The sequence below is a fragment of the Magallana gigas genome, chromosome 4, assembly GCF_963853765.1.
Source record: "Magallana gigas chromosome 4, xbMagGiga1.1, whole genome shotgun sequence".
NCBI lineage: Eukaryota > Metazoa > Mollusca > Bivalvia > Ostreida > Ostreidae > Magallana > Magallana gigas.
The window spans coordinates 34,209,898-34,230,729 of NC_088856.1; the positions used below are offsets into that span (position 1 = coordinate 34,209,898).

The 20,832-nt window shown below is 35.1% G+C and overlaps 2 protein-coding genes across 2 annotated transcripts in view; both read right to left on the reverse strand.

The window, feature by feature from the left end:
* Positions 1-1,960: 1,960 nt before the first annotated feature.
* On the reverse strand, positions 1,961-8,293 carry LOC105339535 (pleckstrin-2). Its single transcript, XM_034451171.2, has 10 exons — positions 8,142-8,293; positions 5,206-5,361; positions 4,824-4,949; positions 4,529-4,581; positions 4,308-4,399; positions 3,718-3,890; positions 3,436-3,582; positions 3,261-3,341; positions 2,735-2,810; positions 1,961-2,326 (listed from the first exon to the last, which is right to left on the reverse strand). The coding sequence occupies exons 1-10, from the start codon at positions 8,184-8,186 to the stop codon at positions 2,163-2,165; spliced, it is 1,113 nt and encodes a 370-aa protein (XP_034307062.2). The 5' UTR covers positions 8,187-8,293; the 3' UTR covers positions 1,961-2,162.
* A 4,408-nt stretch (positions 8,294-12,701) lies between these two features.
* The window catches only part of LOC105339566 (dipeptidyl peptidase 1), a 29,631-nt gene continuing 21,500 nt past the window's right edge, over positions 12,702-20,832 (reverse strand). The window contains exons 4-8 of the mRNA XM_034451169.2: positions 20,625-20,783; positions 19,995-20,104; positions 18,241-18,372; positions 16,660-16,831; positions 12,702-13,051 (exon numbers count right to left, since the gene is read on the reverse strand). Coding sequence (XP_034307060.2) covers positions 12,727-13,051; positions 16,660-16,831; positions 18,241-18,372; positions 19,995-20,104; positions 20,625-20,783 — 898 coding nt within the window. The 3' untranslated portion in view covers positions 12,702-12,726. The remainder of the gene's footprint in view (positions 13,052-16,659; positions 16,832-18,240; positions 18,373-19,994; positions 20,105-20,624; positions 20,784-20,832) is intronic.

Sequence of the window (20,832 nt, forward strand, 5' to 3'; positions counted from 1 at the left end):
GACTGTGTAGGTATGAAATTGAATGTTGAACAAAGACTTACATGTGTAGGTATGAAATTGGATGTAGAACAAGAGACCTACATGTGTAGGTATGGAATTAGATGTAGAACAAGGGACCTTCTTGTGTAGGTATGAAATTGGATGTATAACAAGGGACCTACAAGAGTAGGTATGAAATTGGATGTAGAACAAGGAACCTTCTTGTGTAATTGTAAAATTGGATGTTAAACAAGGGACCTACATGACTGTGTAGGTATGAAATTGGATGTAGAACAAGGAACCTACATGTGTAGGTATGGAATTAGATGTAGAACAAGGGACCTACATGACTGTGTAGGTATGGAATTAGATGTAGAACAAGGGACCTACTTGTGTAGGTATGAAATTGGATGTAGAACAAGAGACCTACTTGTGTAGGTATGGAATTAGATGTAGAACAAGGGACCTACTTGTGTAGGTATGAAATTGGATGTAAAACAAGGGACCTACAAGTTTAGGTATGAAATTGGATGTAGAACAAGAGACCTACTTGTGTAGGTATGGAATTAGATGTAGAACAAGGGACCTACTTGTGTAGGTATGAAATTGGATGTAAAACAAGGGACCTACAAGTTTAGGTATGAAATTGGATGTAGAACAAGGGACCTACTTGTGTAGGTATGAAATTGGATGTAGAACAAGGGACCTATTTGTCTAGGTATGAAATTGGGTGTAGAACAAGGGACCTACAAGTGTAGGTATGAGAATGGATGTAAAAATAAGAGGCCTACATGTGTAAGCATGAGAATGGATGTAAAATAAGAGGCCTAGATGTGTACGCACGAGATTGGATGTAAAATAAGAGGCCTTCATGTGTAGGTATGAGACTGGATGTAAAATAAGAGGCCTACATGTATAAGCATGAGATTGGATGTTGAATAAGAGGCCTACATGTGTAAGCATGAGACTGGATGTAAAATAAGAGGCCTACATAAGAAGATATGAGATTATATAGATGTAGAAAGGTATATTTCACATTAAAAAACCATCAAGCATCAAAAATCTATGTACACTTCATCTGATATTGATTTTAAGTAATGTAACAAGCTAATAGATTTAATAAAAATCTATTCCTGCCTATGAGATTCTTAACATTAATATAAAAATTATAATAAACTTGACAGTTCTTAGTCGGAATACATTGGAATATTTACTTTATAATATTGCATGTTAATGCCTGCAATACTTAGACTGATTACAATAATACTCAATCAAAATCAAAAAATGCATCGAAGACTTGACAAGGAAACAGATTTGAGCTCCTTTAAACATTCACGTATCTTTTATTGCATGTGAGGCATAAATATTGCCAACCATTTAACATTCATAAAATACAGTTCCAGAAATGTAAAAAAATAATTATGAATACTTGGCAAGAGATTTTCATTTGTTTGGCAAAAATAAAAGCATGAAATGTATAGTGATCTCACAAAAGCTACTTATACATTTGTTTAACAATCTACCAATGTTTACAATGAAAAAAAGAATTCATTACCACAAATAGAAAATGAAAGACAGACTGAAAGACTTGGATATGTGTACAAGTATTCTACTTTTTATGTGTTTTTTTAGTTAATGCTTCCTCTGTTAGGAGTATATAAACTCGCAATTTTTTTTTCTTATCTTCTGTTTAAAATACTATGCATGACAACATTCAAGTTATATGGAATAAAATTTGATAATATGAGTTTGTTTGTTTACTCGTATATATACATGAAACATACATGTACGTAACATTTGTCATTATTCATTCTTTCACAGGCTATCAATGACTGTATAATTATTTCTATCTTATTTAAAGACCTTTTTCCTCTCAAATTTCCTATTTAATATATGCTGTTTAGTATCTAATTTCTACAAATTTTTTCAGTTTTATTTTTATTGCAAAGAGGCTAAACGTTAAAATTTTTTGAATATGACACATCATATAATTACAGAGTACTTAAAGACTAGTATGTTCATAAATGTCAATTGTTCATCAAACATTACTTCATGTGTGCTGATTTGTTCTCAAAAAATATCTTGTCATTTCAAATGAAAATGTTCACGTACTACTTAGTCATAATTATGCATTTTTCCTGTGAATTTATATGAAGACCAGGTAACTGGAGGCCCGTTTGCTGTCACTGCGATGTGGCGGCCTTCCGACTGAGGCTCTGCAGCAAGGGAAGCCACTCTAACTTCTCCTGTTCATCCTTGGTTTTAAAGATGTAACATTTGCCTCCTGTGTCTCTCAAAACAATTCTTCTTCTCAGTCTGGTTGTCTCAGCTGTATCTTGACTACAGACTAAACAATACAAATCCTTCAATTAGGGATTTTTTGTGTTACAAACAAAGGTATTGTTTAATGCATATGGTTTTTCCAACTGAGAGTATTGAATATGCTGTTTTCAATTGCTTCCCTTTATGGGAGGTCTTTGTTTTTTAACTTTCAATTAATACATATAATCTTTGCCTTGCCTAATTATTCTAAGAATTTTTTTTTAAATTTCATACCCTGCTTTTACAAACATTTTTTTAACCCCTAGCATGTATTTTCAGATGTCACCCCACCAAAATGGGAGCAAAAACACTTCATTACAATATATATTCTTCCTTCATAAAAAGTTTTATAGTTCTACGTGTTGGTCAAAACAATATATATAATCGGAATGGTGGTTAGGATCCAAAAAATAAAATGAACTTGATATTCTACCTAAACAATCATTTTTAGCTTCCTCTGTGTTTACGTCCTCCACTTCAATTAGCTTCCCTTTTTTGGAGTGATCATGCTGTAAAATGAAATTGGATAGTCTTTTACATAGTGCAAAATTAGAAGCTGATTAAAAATTATTGCCCCAATCTGTTCATTAAGGAGGCTCACTACACCTTGAATTATTTGATTATAATAAATAGCATTGTTGATAAAAAGTATAGATACACAATAAAAAGTCCAATTTTGGATAAAAAATTCAAATTTTCAAAAACTTGATTCAGTAAATATAACAAATGTTCCAGGTGGATTTAAACTCATGATCTGTGGTTCACAAGCTTGATACTTTAACCACTGAGCCATGACAATATTCAACCTAATCGATTGACACAAACAAATTAACAAAACATTTGCCATCTTGTGATAAAGTGTGTCAAAAAATAAAAGCCTAGGTGTTGTGAGGTACCAACTTCCATGTCAGAAAACGTAAATTGAATTTGAATGTATCAAAGACTTGTTACATTCTTACCAAAACTCTTGAATATTCCAGAGAAGGTGGGTTTTCTCGTAATGTAACTCGGACAATTCTCCAATCCTTACGTATACTTTTCTAATGATAAAAAAATCACATTTTAATTCTCAAAACTAAAAAAATAATAACTAATGATTGCAATTTGTGGTAAATTTGTGGCGAATAACCCAACCTTTTTGGACAGGTAGGATGCTTTGAGTACTTTTCCTTTTTTGAGTTTGTTTTCCTGAGTGTCGTCCTCTTCATCCTCCGAAGAGCTGCTGTCACTGTCAGTGCTGTCATAGTAACTGTTCCTCTTAGCACCAAGGTTAAGGGAGGACTATAAATCAATCACCAACTTTGAATGTAATGCTTTAAATAGATGTACACATTGAATAATAAAATATTCCTTATCTTTAATACACTTTGATTTGTTTTAAAGAGCTTTATTTTGGTTATTGAAAGATGAACTCACAAATCTGTATAGTTTGTCTCCATCACTGAACTTTTTGGAGGCTCCCAGAGCTCCGTCATTGATGTCCACTTCCTGGACATGACCTAGTTTTAGCAGAGTCTGAATCATGGCCGACCCGTCCTCACGTTTCCTGATGATTGACCAGCGTACCAGCCAGTCTACTACAGCACTTCCTGTAAACCAAAGTACAGGGAAAATGTACCGCAACAGTACCTGTCTACACACAGTAATTGATAAAGAAAAAGTCAAACTAGTGGCTTCAACATACAGGAAAAATGGATTCTATACATATTACTAAACGTATGATGATTCGAAACTTTTATATACTACTTGGTATTATATTTTGTTAAAGGATCTACATCTTTTATACAGATAAATGCCTTTATTTTGGAATCATAAAAGATGAAAAACTGTCAACTTAACCTGAGTTGACATCAATTAGATTACCAGTAAATACAAACACTAGTTGACTTAACTGATGATTACGGTATGGAACAATTCATTTTAAAGTCATTGTTAGCTTACTATGGTGCAAGTAATCACATTACACATTCAATATTGTGTGAGTATAAAGAGTGACTGAGTGTTACCTGTAAAACAATTCTTGTGAACTGCACCATTACGGACATGGCTCCCCAAGCTAACCCCAGCATCAGGGTCTTGCATAGCACCCAAAATTTCACTACAACAAGAATGTTTGCAAAATACAGATACATGTACTCAAATTAAAACACGCATGATCAGGGCAAAACACAGAGTAAATTCTTAGAAAAAGTTTGCCATAACTATGAAAGATCATATACACATGTACCTGACGTTTGCTGTGGCTCTGAAAGCTGTAAATGGAATTGGTTGTTCTGAATCCTGAAAGAATTTAAAATGAAATATTAAAAAAATAACAACAAACATATTAAGAACTGAAGCCAAATGTTGCAGAAACATTAATTTTATACAATTTTTAGGTAAATCAAATGATGAAAGTGAATTGTTCAATGTTAATCTATAAGAACAGTAGTTGGCATTTTTCAAGTTCTTTTCTTCAGCACAAATTACCTCTATGTGAAAGCAAACAAATAGAAAACTTGTATTGCTGTAGAGAGACCGACCTGTTTGGATCCACTGAGCGATCTGATGACGGCTCCCACCGCGTGAGCCCAGCCATCTCGGTCCTGTTTCCCGGCAGCCTGGTAGAAGAGCTCGTCTCCCGCCGGAGTGGTGATCTTGAAGGTCCCCTAATTGTAAGGAAAGGATTAAAAGAATCTCCAAACATAATAGATAATATAGAGAAATGATCAATATCTCATGGGATTGACTTTACTTGCCTTATACATGTATATCAAATTTTCTATAATTACTGACAATTGTATGACCTTTATAAAAGATCAAATTAAAGCATTTACGGTAATCTTAATCAAATTTACTTTTGACATGTCGAAACCAGATAATACTCCTTACTTATGGAATTGTTTATTAATTTTTGTGACTTACAGGTGAGTTGAGCTGGGGGTCGGTGATTGGACAAACTACGGAGGCTCCCTGAAGGGGAACAATGTCCACCACCATGGAATGATGCAGTTTATGTGTACACACCAACTGTTCTTCTAGAAGAACAAACCATCGCAACTTCCATCGCTTATTTGGCTCCTACCAAATATAAAAATCATATGGACATTATGAAATCATCCCTGATGTTTTACATCTTTAGCTCTACTACAGGGATCTACAGACTTCTTATTCTCGTTATAACAGATTTTATATTCCGTTTTCCTACATATTTCTATCAATTTGTAAAGTAGCCTCGTTTTGATCATCTTAGGCCAATTATGTACAAGTAGTTTGAAAAAATCTGCATAAGTTTACATGTACATCAAAGTGCTATACCTTAATAACAAGACACCCTAGAAAAATCTGGCTTATTGTCAGGATCGACTGCAGATTTTAGACTAAATATTGTTATGTTATACCCCTGTAAAACAGTTACTACAGTATATAACTCTATACGAAAAAAAAGTCAAGCATTTTTGACTGTTTAACTGGAACTGGTAGATTGGAACTGTTAAAAAAGACTGTTAAAAAAGACTGTTGACCGGTGACGTCACATTCAGCGAAAACGTGTTATTGATTAGAAAGGGTATAACGTACAAAACAGTTGTTGACTGAGTCTTGGTCAACAGTTGATCACCTGTTGCCTTCGACCCCAGTCAACTGTATAATGTTAATCATGAAGATAACTATAATTATAACAAGTGAGTCATTGACTTCGTCAAGCATATCAATCAATTCTATATAATTCATGACTCTCTATCCTATACTTGACACTTATCACTGTACAAATTATATAGAGGGTACCATATAAATTATTGCAGTGCACAAACCAATGCTACATATTCTTATGGATGGAAAATAGAACATGCATCATATGACACATAAATCTGAGCAGACATTTTGATGACTTCATACACACACCAGCCTTGAGCAGGATCTATTTGGTATGTATTGCATAAGTGTGTATAAGATAGGCAACTCATCTACTTAATGTACCCTCAACAAACAGGTCATCTAACTTAAGAATTTGAAAACATCCTGGTCACTACAGTAAAATTATCAAATCTACACAGAAAGATACTACCACAGAACTATCACATTTGAGACCAACAAAAATATGTAATTTCAATCTACATATATAGCTTGAATTTGATTTTCTTTCATTAATTGTTAATCATTTATTTTAACAAAGTTGAGCATCAATTTTATGACATATATTTCATATACCAGTAGTACCACAATTAATATAGTCATCATTAGTCTTTTTAATCTTTTAAATAACAGTAGCAGTTAGCAGTACTTGAAAATGTTAGGCTTATGACAGTCACATGTAGGTTGATATTTGTTACAAGATTTCACTTTGATTTAAATCTTAAAGAATATTGTTCGTCTTATAGATGGAAATAGTATAAACATTAGTAAGTCTTGCATAGTATAGTAGAATGAGGATTGTATAAAAGATTCAGATAGTTGTAAATGAAGAAAAAACATGGGACAGAGTACACTGCATAAAACAGTTAGTGCAATGCTGATGTGATGCCATGTGTAAACAATGTAACAAATAGTACATAATAAATTGTTTTGCCTCAGACTAGAATGTCTCGACATCATTGGATGATCGCGTCACGTGATTGCCTTATAAACTTCTTTACACGGTGAGCATTAAAATTTATACCGCAACATGGTGGACACGGCGAGCATCAAAATTTATACCGCAATATAGTGGCGTAACGTTATTTGAGCTGACTTTTTGACACAAACATTCAACCATACCTTTATTTTTTTAAGCCCCGAATAAAATTAAAATAACCCCCCTTTGCCCTTGACGTAATATTATGATCCAACAATGGCATCCAGGTTTGCACAGACGACTGACGAGGAAGATAAATAATTAGAGAATTAAGCTATTAATTTAATTGTTATATATTACAACACTTATTAGGTTTGTAACTGACTGTTAAAAGAAATATGTGGGATTGGTAAAGTCATGTTGGCGGAGCCTCGCATTCTATGGACTTTTCCGACCCCACAAATTTCTTTAAACAGTCAGTAACAAACCTAATAAGTAATACAATGTAATATTAACACAACAGTGTTTTCCTTTAACTAATAATCATAGGTTTGAGAACTGCTAAAGAACTTGAACTATAGACCCCTTCACATTAACTGCGTTACTACTTTCTTGCAGGGCGAATTGATATACTTTGCCGAAATATTGGTAGGTACTAGATAATTAAATGACGTAAATGAAACAATTAACGTTACGTCATATTTCACCAAATTATGTCATTTTGCCCTGCAAAAGAGCAGTACCGCAGTTACCATGAAGGGGTTAATTGAAAGGTTATGATAACAGTGAAGTATGTATATTGAAAAAATCATTGTCATGTTAGTCATATGTGTTATTGCATTTTTAGACTAATTTTGATTAAATTCTCTGTACCAGAGTATGGCTTTTTTTTTAGAGTACCATGACTGGGTTTGGGTTTTCCTAGTGGACCCTTACCTAGTCCCTACAGACTACTGTACAATAAAGGTTCTCCAGACACCTCGATATGCAAGTAGCTTAAACGGAAATACGGCTATAAATAATCTCAACCTAAAACGGCAAGGTGACCAGGTGACTAGTGCTTGGGTCGAACAACTGTCCTGAGTAGTGTTATTATGGACTGTCCAGAGAAACAGTGATGGCGTTTTCCACCAATAGGTCCTTGTTGCTCGAACCTGCATGATGCAGAGCTACAGTCTGTCAGTATCCAATTATCAATCTTATACTATACAGGCATAAACTCCTATTTAAATAACCCAATTGTGATTCCGTTAAAAAATCACTTGTTTAAAAAAATGTCATATCTCCTTTTCAGTGTTAAGTAACTTACGTAGCGAAGAAGAAAGCCCGTCTTTAAACTTGTCCCATCCTCCATCTTCTCAGTCAGCGAGTGTGATTACGTAACTTCCGGGTATCCGTCAACATTGCAGTTATCGATCCTTGATTTTTACTAGAGGTGGATCATGGAACTGTTTCAAATTGTAAACAAACCGCTGTCGCTTAGATTTAATCAAATACTGTATATATACATTTAGGAATTACAGTCAACTCGTCACCAAACTGACTCGTTCCCAAATCCAAGTAAAAAATGACTTCAGTTAACGTTATATACATTAAATTCAATATGTAACTGCAACACTCTCTTTCCGATTTCTTCACAAAATTGGATTCATGCATTTAGTTTACTAGTACCCCCCCCCCCCCCCCCCCGCCTTGTCTTGGATAGGGAGAAGAACAAGAACCATTTTAACAAGAGCTTGAACTTTGGGTAGTTGCTGCAAACAGCAATGTGACGTAGGCCTGTCTATTTCATTGAGAGGCCGCTCTACCATTGCTCTTTGAAATCAACAAGATTGTCTGGCTTTTGAGCAAAGACTGCACGCAATCGGTGTATATTTCACATGAAACCAGCGTCATTTTTAACTTATTTTGATGCAAGAAATAGCTAGTTACGTCCTACAGAAAGTCATTTTGGTCTTGTTAAAATGGTTCTATTCTAAGATCAAATATATATTTTCACTAATGGTTAAAAGTTAAAAGAAGTTAAAAAAGTAAAATTGTTAACAGAAGACGACGGATGAAGACCAATTGCAATAGTTCACCTGAGTGACTCAGGTGACCTAAAAATTGACATAATGCTAAATATACTCAGATATTACTGAAAAATGTACTATGTACTAGCTTGATATGTCGGTATTATTTTTTTTATTGTTAACTTTTTAGTCTCTTTATCTGCCTCACCTTTAGTTAACCTATCTTCTTTGTATGTTTAAAAAATTGCAGGTAATCTTAGCGTAATGGTCTTATTAAGGTTCTTAGGATACTGGTGAATGTGGGCTTCTGAATTCTGATCATTAGTTCGAATCCAACAGGGGCGTTTGTTCATATTCACTAAGCTATAAATGAAAACTAAACTAAAAGACAATGTCTTCTCCAAAAGTTTAATGTTTTCACCCTTTCGACTTATACAGCGGGTCACCTTTTAAGAATCACATATACATTTTATCCAATCATGCTTTCTATCATAATCAAGTAATTATTTGCTGAATTGAGAAACTATTTCTGGGTGTTGTGAGCCACCTAAAGCCTCAGTCACAACTGTCCGTACGTGTTTGGTGATCGTGCGTGTGCTACGGGTTTTGCCAGTTTTGGCTCCCGTGGCTGATCGTAGCGTTAAAAATCGTGTTGACGTGATTGAGAGAGCAACGTAAGACAAACGGACAATTGAAGTGCTAGTCGTAGGTGTCACGTACAATTCTGTTTGCGATGCTCGTAGGAACCGTACTTGCGTATAACGATTATCGTGCACCAGACGTGCGTTTGCCTTGCGAACGACAGTAATAACATCCGTGTCGCAGGTCACATGCATGCAAGTCTTCTGAGCCTCACGGCAGCCGCACGGACAATTTTTAGTTTTCACATTAAATAAAGAACATTTTTTTCTTTGAATATGTACTGAAATATATATACTATAAGCAAGTATATATTTAAACGTCAAAAGAACTTGTATAGAAAAAGAAGACTATTATTCTGTTATATTCTATTATTGTTATCAAACAAGCTAAACTTGACATTACAAATAAAGAATATCTTTAAAAAAAAATAATCTTTCGAATCTAACACCATTAGTATAACGTTTCTGAAATCTAAAAGAAAGTTTGCGCATGCAAAAATCTAATTTCAGCGAATTAATTATCAACTGATAATTTGCCTGACCAATCTAAAAATTTTAAATGATTTTCCAATTTTGTTTACCATTTGTTAAACTTAACAATATTTTCGAAAAAGCTTTGACGAAACTTTCAACTGAAAGTAAAAAAGTTTGCTTTTACATATATCATTATTAAAATATTGACACCATTTACACAAATTCGTTCCTGTATTCTGAACTTGATACATTTGTGAAAGCCTTTTCATAAAGTTGTAATGGTCATATGAGACAATAATCAATAATGATGTTTATTCGGAAGATAAAACTTTGGGCAGTACAACCCGTCAGTATAGAACAATAATTAATATAGGTTACAAACTTACAATATTTAGACTCCCTTGAGTCTAAAAACGAGGCCGGGGGGGGGGGTCAAGTGGTCTACAGAAAGTACTCTGTTTACAAAGAAAAATCAACCCACTCACGCAAATAACAACATTCTTTAATAGGATTTGTAGGAGTATTTTGTGTAGTTGGTTTTAGTTAAAAATATCGTCCTAGCGTAAATATCATTTATCTTCTCCTTATATTATTCTATCCTAGCACGCTTGCAAGTCAGTGATCGGGAAATCTTTTGCAGTTTCTCTACAATATACTTCAAAATCTAGTTCTTTCCTGTCCCGTTTCTCTTCTTTGCCTTTCATCTTTTTGTCAAAAAGAACGTTTTTGTTTGATTTTAGTTTTCAGAAGGGGGTTACTATAGAATCTTTGATCTTGATGAATAGTAAAACTGTCGATTCTCTCAAGGCGATTTTTTTTTCACAATCATTTTTTAAAGCTGCTTGGTCCGATTTTTTTGTAATTACAGTATCAAATTTTTTCCCATACAAATCATTTATCTTAGAAAGTTATGGACTTTCTCCTATTTACACCAGCAGAATCAGTCTCCTTTCAAAGTTAGAAATATTCAAAGTAAATAAAAATAATTTCTCTTTGGGCAAACGAAAAAACAAACCAAAATGCATCACGGGAATGTTTAGAAAAGGAAACCGCATAGTTTCGTCCCCCGAATGATTGGGGTTATTCAACCCGCATGTTATGCATCGATTGAAAAGAAAGCAGACTTTGAAATATTAGCGAACAAAACGTACACATGTTTATTTGTAATTTGTCTGATCATTTCGACCTTTATTTAAAGCGATGTCAAAGTCGTAATACAACCATACCCGTCTCGTCGTCAGGGGTGAAATTTAACATGAGGCGAAATAACGAGGTACCCTTTAATGTCGTATGTTTCGTTAGCAAATTTTGTACGTATTTTTCTTCATTGAAAGTTGGCATAATTGAAGGGTAAAACTACTGCAATATCTATTATTATACATATACTTAGCATAGCCATCGTTTAAAAGCGTGCATAAAATTTGATATAAAATCGGACCAAGCAGCTTTAAAATAAAAATCTTGTTCATGGGCGATTCGCACGCTCGACGAGCAGTTGGTGTACGCTTGATGCGAGTGTGACGTACGTTTACGGTGCGTTCAAATGTGAGCACAAGCGACTTGCAAGTCAATGTAATGCAAGGGGCAAGTGAGATCTCTTCACGTCATTCGTGCAAGTCAATTGCGAATCGCACCATTATCTTACGGGTTCCTTGAGGGAAGCGCAAGTGCAGCGTACGTTTTCAGATCTCGCAAGGTAACCGTGGTGATTGTTGCGCATGTCCAACAGCCCCCGTGCGTACGTCCTTGCAAAATCGTTAGATGCACTTGCGTGCCTCGTGCGTCCCAGTTGTGACTAAGGCTTTTAGTGTAATTTTAACACTGGCCCCCACTACACTATATTCACTAGAGCATACAAGTACAGTAATTGTTGTACCTTTATGACCTCTATTTCTCTATGTTTAGTTCCCTCACATTGCTTATTGGTTGAAGTCATTATAAGTACATCATAGAAAATGGAGAAAAAAAAGATTACAACAAAGATAAATTATTCTTTAATGGAGGAAAAAATAGACATATATTTATGAATGAACTGAAAAATGTCATCACAAAATAATAGATGCGTGGTTATCTAATCTTGAATCTTGAATCAAAATAAAAGTTGATTCCATCAATATCATAGTTATTGCATCTTGTCATCACAGCAAATCATTAGAAAATCAAATACAGATAATACCGGTATATGTAAACAAAAAACGTGAAACATTTGAGCTCTCAATCACAGTGTTACATGTACTGGCATGGGTAGTGGTCAATCCAACAGACAAACCTAAGGAATGTTAGACACCGAAAAAATACAGTATTGAATTTTTGATTTTAACAGTAATAAGATATAAATGACTGTAAAAAAAAAGCCTCGTCCATGAATCAATCAGTTGTTATGAAATGTAAATAATACAAACATATAGAACCCTTTTAGAGGATTACAAATTGCAACTTTGGGAGTAGTATTGATTATACATGTATCACACTGAGAATGAACACTCAAGTACACCCCTTTACTGAGTGTCTCTTCATTCACAAGGCATTTTGTATAAAAAACACCTGAATAATTATAAAATGGTTGGAAGTGAAAGATTTTTTAAATGTTTACAAGAACTGGGTTCCTGACCCAGGAGAATATACATCTTTTATCAATTTCACATTAAAAAGAGGGCACAATGTACATCGTTGAGTAGCAGTCCTTGACTAGAACAGAAGGTCTACATTATTTTTAAAAATTCATAACTATTTCGAATATATATAATTATTTTCTGAGTGACTGTATTTAATAGAGTGGGAATGACTGTACTGCGATGCTTTCGATGGAGCACTCATCGGTACCCCTCCTGATCCTGAAGTAGCCGTCCTCCCCCCACTGTGTCCCCCACGAGTTCTTCACCGTCCAGAACTTGACACCAGTGGCTGCATCCACACCATATCCAACCAAGAGCACCGCATGGTTCGTGATCTCGAAGGGGTTGAACTTCTCCTGGAGTCCTGTGTGCACATAAACGCCGCCCTTGTAGTGGAAGAAATCATTGTACACCTCAAAGGAGACTGACAAAGGTCCATTCTTCACCAAATTTATCTTCATCAGTTCTTCATTGCATCTAGATGGAGCAAAAATTGAAAAAATACTGGTACATTGAACTGTTTGAACATGCATATGTTATGATAATATATCATATTTCTTTTTCAATTTTGAATTCAGCAGGTTGGTCCCAAGCAAAACAAATCAAGTGGCTCAATTAAGTTCTTATAGAATCGATTATTCCTTTAAACAAGAGGCCCATGGGCCACATCGCTCACCTGAGGAACAATAGGTATGATAAAGTCAGCTTAATGGAGTCATAATACAATCTGGACAATGTACATTAATACATGTAGATCCTGTATAAATAAAATCCATTTTTCCCCCTTGGAACTTGGATAGCCCTGATTGCTGAAAATATTTACAAGAGCAGATTTTAATCACCGCTCCTGCACATATATAGGGACTCAACGTTATGCAGGCAGGGATGACCGCACACCTACGCAACTCAACAAGTACCAACGTTAATGCAAGCAGAGATAACGCAAGCAGGGATGACCTCACACTTGCGCCAACAGCTCAACCTAACGCAGGGAGTGCCGCACACTTGCGCTAGAAAGGCCAGAACACCAGCAGGGATGACCATACACTAGTGCTCCGCCGCAACAACCACCAATACAAGCAGGTATGACCACATATTTGTATTAATGCGATACAGGGCAGAAATGACCGCATATTCTGTATCGTTGGTTAGAAAAACACGAAGAATAGAAAGAGCAGGGAGGTCAACACCCTCAAACTATCCGTACCTGTTCAAGTTTAACCCCAAACAGTCGCTCATTGCAATGCAATAGACACTGTCCCTATATATGTGCCAGCCTAAAATAATTCATAGTATCTAAAAATTGGAAATCAAAAATAAACAAACTAATCCAGCCTAACCCAAAACTACTTATGCAGAACAACTTATATACATTGAATATTTATTATTGTATAAAAATAATCATCACATTAATTGGTTAACAGTGGATGCATTAATTAAAATAATCAAGAATCAATAAATCAAGGGCAATAACTCAAAACAGTAATACAAAAAGATTCTAATGAAAAAATAGCTGCCTGCTTCAATTTTATAGTCATATCACATGTTGAGTATTGCAGTTCTCAAAAAGATCCTTTACAATTGTTTATATATGGGATATTTAGCTACATCAAACTCTGAACCTTCTTGTGAGGCCGAAGAATTGTCCTGGAGCCAAAGTCTTAACAATTATAAAGACTCATCTTGCTGATTAGTTTCTGAGAAGAAGATTTTTAAAGATTTACTCTTTATTCCTATGTAAAACTTTAACACCCCCCCCCCCATGTGGCCTCACCCTACCCCCAGGGGTCATGATTTTCACAACTTTGAATCTACACTACCTTAGGATACTTCCCACAAGTTTCAGCTTTCCTGGCTGATTAGTTTCTGAGAAGAAGATTTTTAAAGATTTACTCTATATATTCCTATGTAAAATTTTAACACCCCCTCCCCCCTAATGTGGCCTCACCCTACCCCCAGGGATCATGATTTTCACAACTTTGAATCTACACTACCTGAGGATGCTTCCACACAAGTTTCAGCTTTCCTGGCTGATTAGTTTCTGAGAAGAAGATTTTTAAAGATTTACTCTATATATTCCTATGTAAAACTTCGACCCCCCATTGTGGCCCCAACCTAACCCCAGGGGTTATGATTTTCACAACTTTGAATCTACACTACCTGAGGATGCTTCCACACAAGTTTCAGCTTTCCTGGCTAATTAGTTTCTGAGAAGAAGATTTTTAAAGATTTATTCTATACATTCCTATGTAAAACTTCGACCCCCCATTGTGGCCCCACCCTACCCCCAGGGATCATGATTTTCACAACTTTGAATCTTCACTACCTGATGATGCTTCCACACAAGTTTCAGCTTTCCTGGCTGTTTAGTTTCTGAGAAGAAGATTTTTAAAGATTTACTCTATATATTCCTATGTAAAACTTCGACCCCCCATTGTGGCCCCACCCTACCCCCGGGGGTTATGATTTTCACAACTTTGAATCTACACTACCTGAGGATGCTTCCACACAAGTTTCAGCTTTCCTGGCTGTTTAGTTTCTGAGAAGAAGATTTTTAAAGATTTACTCTATATATTCCTATGTAAAACTTCGACCCCCCATTGTGGCCCCACCCTACCCCCGGGGGTCATGAATTTCACAACTTTGAATCTACACTACCTGAGGATGCGTCCACACAAGTTTCAGCTTTCCTGGCTGATTAGTTTCTGAGAAGAAGATTTTTAAAGATTTACTCTATATATTCCTATGTAAAACTTCGACCCCCCATTGTGGCCCCACCCTACACCCGGGGGTCATGATTTTCACAACTTTGAATCTACACTACCTGAGGATGCTTCCACACAGGTTTCAGCTTTCCTGGCTGTTTAGTTTCTGAGAAGAAGATTTTTAAAGATTTACTCTATATATTCCTATGTAAAACTTCGACCCCCCATTGTGGCCTCACCCTACCCCCGGGGGTCATGATTTTCACAACTTTGAATCTTCACTACCTGAGGATGCGTCCACACAAGTTTCAGCTTTCCTGGCTGTTTAGTTTCTGAGAAGAAGATTTTTAAAGATTTACTCTATATATTCCTATGTAAAACTTCGACCCCCCATTGTGGCCCCAACCTGACCCCAGGGGTTATGATTTTCACAACTTTGAATCTACACTACCTGAGGATGCTTCCACACAAGTTTCAGCTTTCCTGGCTGATTAGTTTCTGAGAAAAAGATTTTTAAAGATTTATTCTATATATTCCTATGTAAAACTTCGACCCCCCCATTGTGGCCCCACCCTACCCCCGGGGGTCATGATTTTCACAACTTTGAATCTACACTACCTGAGGATGCTTCCACACAAGTTTCAGCTTTCCTGGCTGTTTAGTTTCTGAGAAGAAGATTTTTAAAGATTTACTCTATATATTCCTATGTAAAACTTCGACCCCCCATTGTGGCCCCACCCTACCCCCGGGGGTCATGAATTTCACAACTTTGAATCTACACTACCTGAGGATGCTTCCACACAAGTTTCAGCTTTCCTGGCTTTCTGGTTCTTGAGAAGAAGATTTTTGAAAATTTCTCAAAATTTTTCATTAATTTCTAATTATCTCCCCTTGAAAACGGGTGTGGCCCTTAATTTTCACAACTTTGAATCCCCTTTGCCTAAGGATGATTTGTGCCAAGTTTGGTTGAAATTGGCCTTGTAGTTCTTGAGAAGATGTTGAAAATGTGAAAAGTTTACGGACAGACGGACGGACAGACGGACGGACAGACGGACGACAGACAAAATGTGATCAGAATAGCTCACTTGAGCTTTCAGCTCAGGTGAGCTAAAAAGATCCATTTTAAGAGAACAAATATAATATAGGGGAAAACTTCACTAAAATGGTTTCTGGGATTACATGTATTAAGCAATTCCTATCCCCAATGCACTGGCACTCATATTGTTTGGAAAATGTTGTTTTATCAGAATGTACACTTGGAAAACGTTATTCAATAAATGTATATAGGTTCCTTGGTTTCAGTCATAAGGTCTCATACATATTTTTGGTACTGATATATGTACATTTAGAGACTTTTTGTCACAAGAAAAGAAAATTCACCCTCCATAAAATCCTCCAATATACTGGTAATTGTATGAATACTGGCGAGGACAGCTTTTGTCTGTAGAGCATTTTCCGTCTTTTCCTTTGTATGGGTTACACTTCTCGTCCACAATTCCAAAGTCCTCGGCATACTTCCCTCCAATAAGGTACGGAAATCCCCCGTCACAGCCTGATAAAAATCATATCAACTCAATATAATTCAATGATGTACAGGGAACATGGCCATGAGGGCTTGACACTCTAGCTTGCAAATTATTTTTCTTACAAAATTGTTGAACATTCATATTGAGATAGAATGTACTAATAATTGATATTTGTAAATGCTTTATACACACAAGCTATTATTCACTTCATATCCTATCCTCCCTAAACTTTAAAAATCTTTCCACACCATATTTACATTGTTATTAAAGAAAAAATGGTGATCAATCTTACATATTCCATGATTCCAAATTACTTGACAATGCTACACATAATTACCGGTAGAGGTGCTGTGAGAAAGTTGATAAATAATCCTAAATATAATAGCTAAAGTATTTCTCTATTGGAAGGTAATGGATGCACCATTATTCTTATATTGACCTTGAACTTGCAAAAGAGACCAAAGCTCATAATCAGGACACATTTACCAGTTACAGACAATCTTTGTGTTTAATTAAAGCTTCTAATCATTTTCCATTACAAGATATAGTCTAGAAAGGATTTACCATGATGCATTTTTTTTAAAACGATGACCTTGAACTTGCACAACTGAGCATGGGTCAAATTCATAACACACACTGTTCATAACACACCCTCAGATCATAAGCAATCTTTATGTAAAAAGGAACTTCAAATGTTTTTCCAAAAGAAAGGTATAAATTATGGATGTTTTCTTACCAATGAGCTTAAACTTTCTCAAATGACCTTGGGTCAAAATCATGACACACCCTAAGGTCATAAGCAATCTTTGTTTGAAGTAAAAGCTTTCAATAATTCTCAAAAAAAAAAGATCATACATAGTAGACCAGACACACATTTTGCACTCTTCCTTCCAATTACCTTGAACTTGCCCAAATCATGGGTCAAAGTCATGACACACTGTCGGGTGATAAGAAGTGTTTGTGAGAAACTTGTAAACAGTTTCATCTCATCTTGAATTCACTCAGACACAGTCGTTATAAAAGAGATAACTCTGTCTCATTTAAAACCATTCAGCCTTAAATTCGCTCGCAGACAACTATAAATGAAACTGGGTCAAATATTTCCCAGTATACAGGTTTCATTTCTCATCACCAAAATCTGTTTTTATCTGCAAATCATTTTTCTTCATTTTTCACTAGTTTAAGTCTCCTTTCATAAATTTCTTTGTTATAGAACATCCATATTAAGATATATATCTTGATTTCTTTCTCTTATCTACATTTTTTTTAAATGCTATTATTTTTATTAAAATAGTTCAGTCCTTTTTATGACCAAATTAGTTAAATTTTCAGAATAAAAGTATAGCAGTACAATTATGAATTTTGAAAGTCTTTTCGGTCTTTTTTTGGGGGGGGGGTGGGGGTGGGGGGATAAAGTATTGGGGTATGCTGTTACCTTGAGAATATTCACTACATTCCACAATGTCCTGTGGAGAAAATACAGGCTGCTCTGTATTGTTAGTTCGCAACCTCCAGCGGGCTTCATTCATCCCCATGGCTGAAAAAGCATAGCAACTACCACATCCACCTACAGAAACAAAGAGAGAAGCAAAGTCTGATATAGTGTCCGTATATGACATATGTATCATTTAATGCAAACCCAGCCAAGGCAAGCGTGGGATACTGGGGTGCAAATAAAGGAATCCATATATGGTAATGTAAAACTCGGTTATAGCAAAGTCCAAGGAACCAATGAATTTACTTTGCTATAATCATAAATCGTTACAATTTTATCTATATAACACACTCATAAAAATAACAACAGGGAATTTACTATATACATATTTTCTTTAACCAGACTACAATTTTTGCTATAGTAGGACTTAGAATGAAAATACATTCTTTTACCTTTAAAAATTGGATTGTAAACTGAAGAATATATGAGAAAACAAGGGCACTGCAAAGCGGAGCATCCCCTTGCGAAATGAAATACTGTGCGGGGAAATGCATTATTTAGGATTACATGTAGTTCAAGAGACCAAATATTTAAATGGTGTCACAAACTGTAAAGAAATTCATATTAAATGTATTAAATTTCATCAATATTCACCTCTATGGGTCAGTTTGCTATATCCGTAAATTAAATTTGTCATATCGGAATTTGTTATAACCGTAAAATTTTGCAAAGATTAGGTAAGAATTCAGCTAGGGACTCAAAAAGGCTTTGCTATATCCAAGATTTCACTATTTCCTTGTTTGTGCTACAGGTGTTACTGTATATGAGATTTGAAAATGTAAACTTAAAAAAAAAATCATTTTTCTTTAATTAGCTGGAACAGTCGCTAAATACATAAAAATTGCAACTTTTCAAAATTACATTTGTTAAAATACCGTAAGTATGCATAAGCCATTTTACTTATGCAGCAACAAGCACCAACCTTTTCACTACTCTCCCTATGATAATGAGAACGCTCTTTCCTAATTGCCTAAATAATCATGAATTTAGTAGGGAAAGTAATGTCTATAGGCACTTAACCAATTAAACAGTTGGAACAAAGGTAACCACTTCCAAAAATCAGTTATCAATTTTTTTGTAAAAAAAAAATCTTAACAACTTTATAAGTATAATTACCAAGTTCCAAAATCATATGTAAATCAAGATGAGAATCTATTTTTTTTCATTCATGTACCGGTAATATCTTCTGACAAGGTTCATACTCAAAAAATGGTTATCATATCCTTATATTAATATTTTCTTTTTCTTACATTTCTTTATAATCTCTCATTGAGAGAGGCTTTGTCTATCAACCATTCACCAGAGAAGGTGGTGTGCAAAGTTGGGTTGAAATAGATCTGCTATCAAGAAGATGAAATGTGAAAAGTATGCATCTTGTTTCATCTCATATAAAAATATCCACTCTATTGGAAAAATCTTAACCTTAACTACATTTATCAGAATATCTAATATTTAAATTTTGGTACATTAATAATTTAAATTATTCATTCATGTGATGAAATCCGTCTTTATATGATTGTTATTTTTGATTCTGGAAAAAAGAAAATCAAAATGTAAATGTGTGTTTGACATACGATATTTGACACATTTGTAATCAGATATTAAAGCTTACTTTTGCCTCAAGTTTGTCATTAGCTAAGGTGAGTTAGAACACAATTACAGTTCATTCTTCTGTCTAACAAGAAATTATCTACCTTGATTTCTGACGGGGGAGACAAACCCAGTTGTCCTCCAATCAAAGATTTCTGGAAGTTTATCAGCTATTCTCTTTACTTCTTCACTAACTGGTGCAGGTTTTGGAATCCTGCAATAACAATGTTCAGTGCTACATGTTAACAAACTGCCAACAGCTGTGGGATTTGATTTTCAATCCACACAAGTTTGTGACTAGATATATCAACAAAAACACAATATCCCTGAGACAGTATGTGACATCATCTGTAAACTTTGTTGTTGCTAAGATGATACGGCTAATATACAAATGTATTTGCTTGGAATATGGTATATGAAATCATTAAAATTTGTGGTGGCCAATTTCTTGTATTTCTAATTTGTTACACCTGTTCAAAGGCACATCATTTAATGAAATTACTTTTTTAAAATAATAATAAACTTACTAAGTTGCGACATTTGTTAAAGATTAAAATTCATGAACAAGGGGTAAACTGACTACTTCCATGAATGGTTAGCCACAAGATTCCACAATGCATAATTAGCCACAATAGGAGTTTGAAGATTATGTATAGAAATGATCAACATAAAATGTATTACGAGCTAGTTTGTGAGGTAAACTAAGTGTAATGAGTATAGGAATAAGAGCGGACCCAATGATTTTGGATTTCCTGCCCCCTGCTCTCCTGACCAAGTCCTCCAGAGTCATATCCTCCATATCCCTGTAGGCTGTGGCCTTCCACAGACTCTGCTTCTTATTTATTTGGTCAATGAAGTCATAATTAGTTCTGAACTTCAGTTGTTGAAGAAGTCTACAAGGTAGAAAGTGTAACTTTATTTACTTTTAAAATGTGACACATG

Excerpts from the sequence above, each read along its gene's own strand:
- LOC105339535 (XM_034451171.2), bottom strand. The coding sequence starts at position 8,186 with ATGGAGGATGGGACAAGTTTAAAGACGGGCTTTCTTCTTCGCTAC. Across the intron at positions 4,582-4,823 it reads CGCTCAGTGGATCCAAACAG|GATTCAGAACAACCAATTCC; the intron begins GTCGGTCTCTCT and ends AAATTCTTTCAG. Across the intron at positions 3,342-3,435 it reads CATCCTACCTGTCCAAAAAG|AAAAGTATACGTAAGGATTG; the intron begins GTTGGGTTATTC and ends TTTTATCATTAG.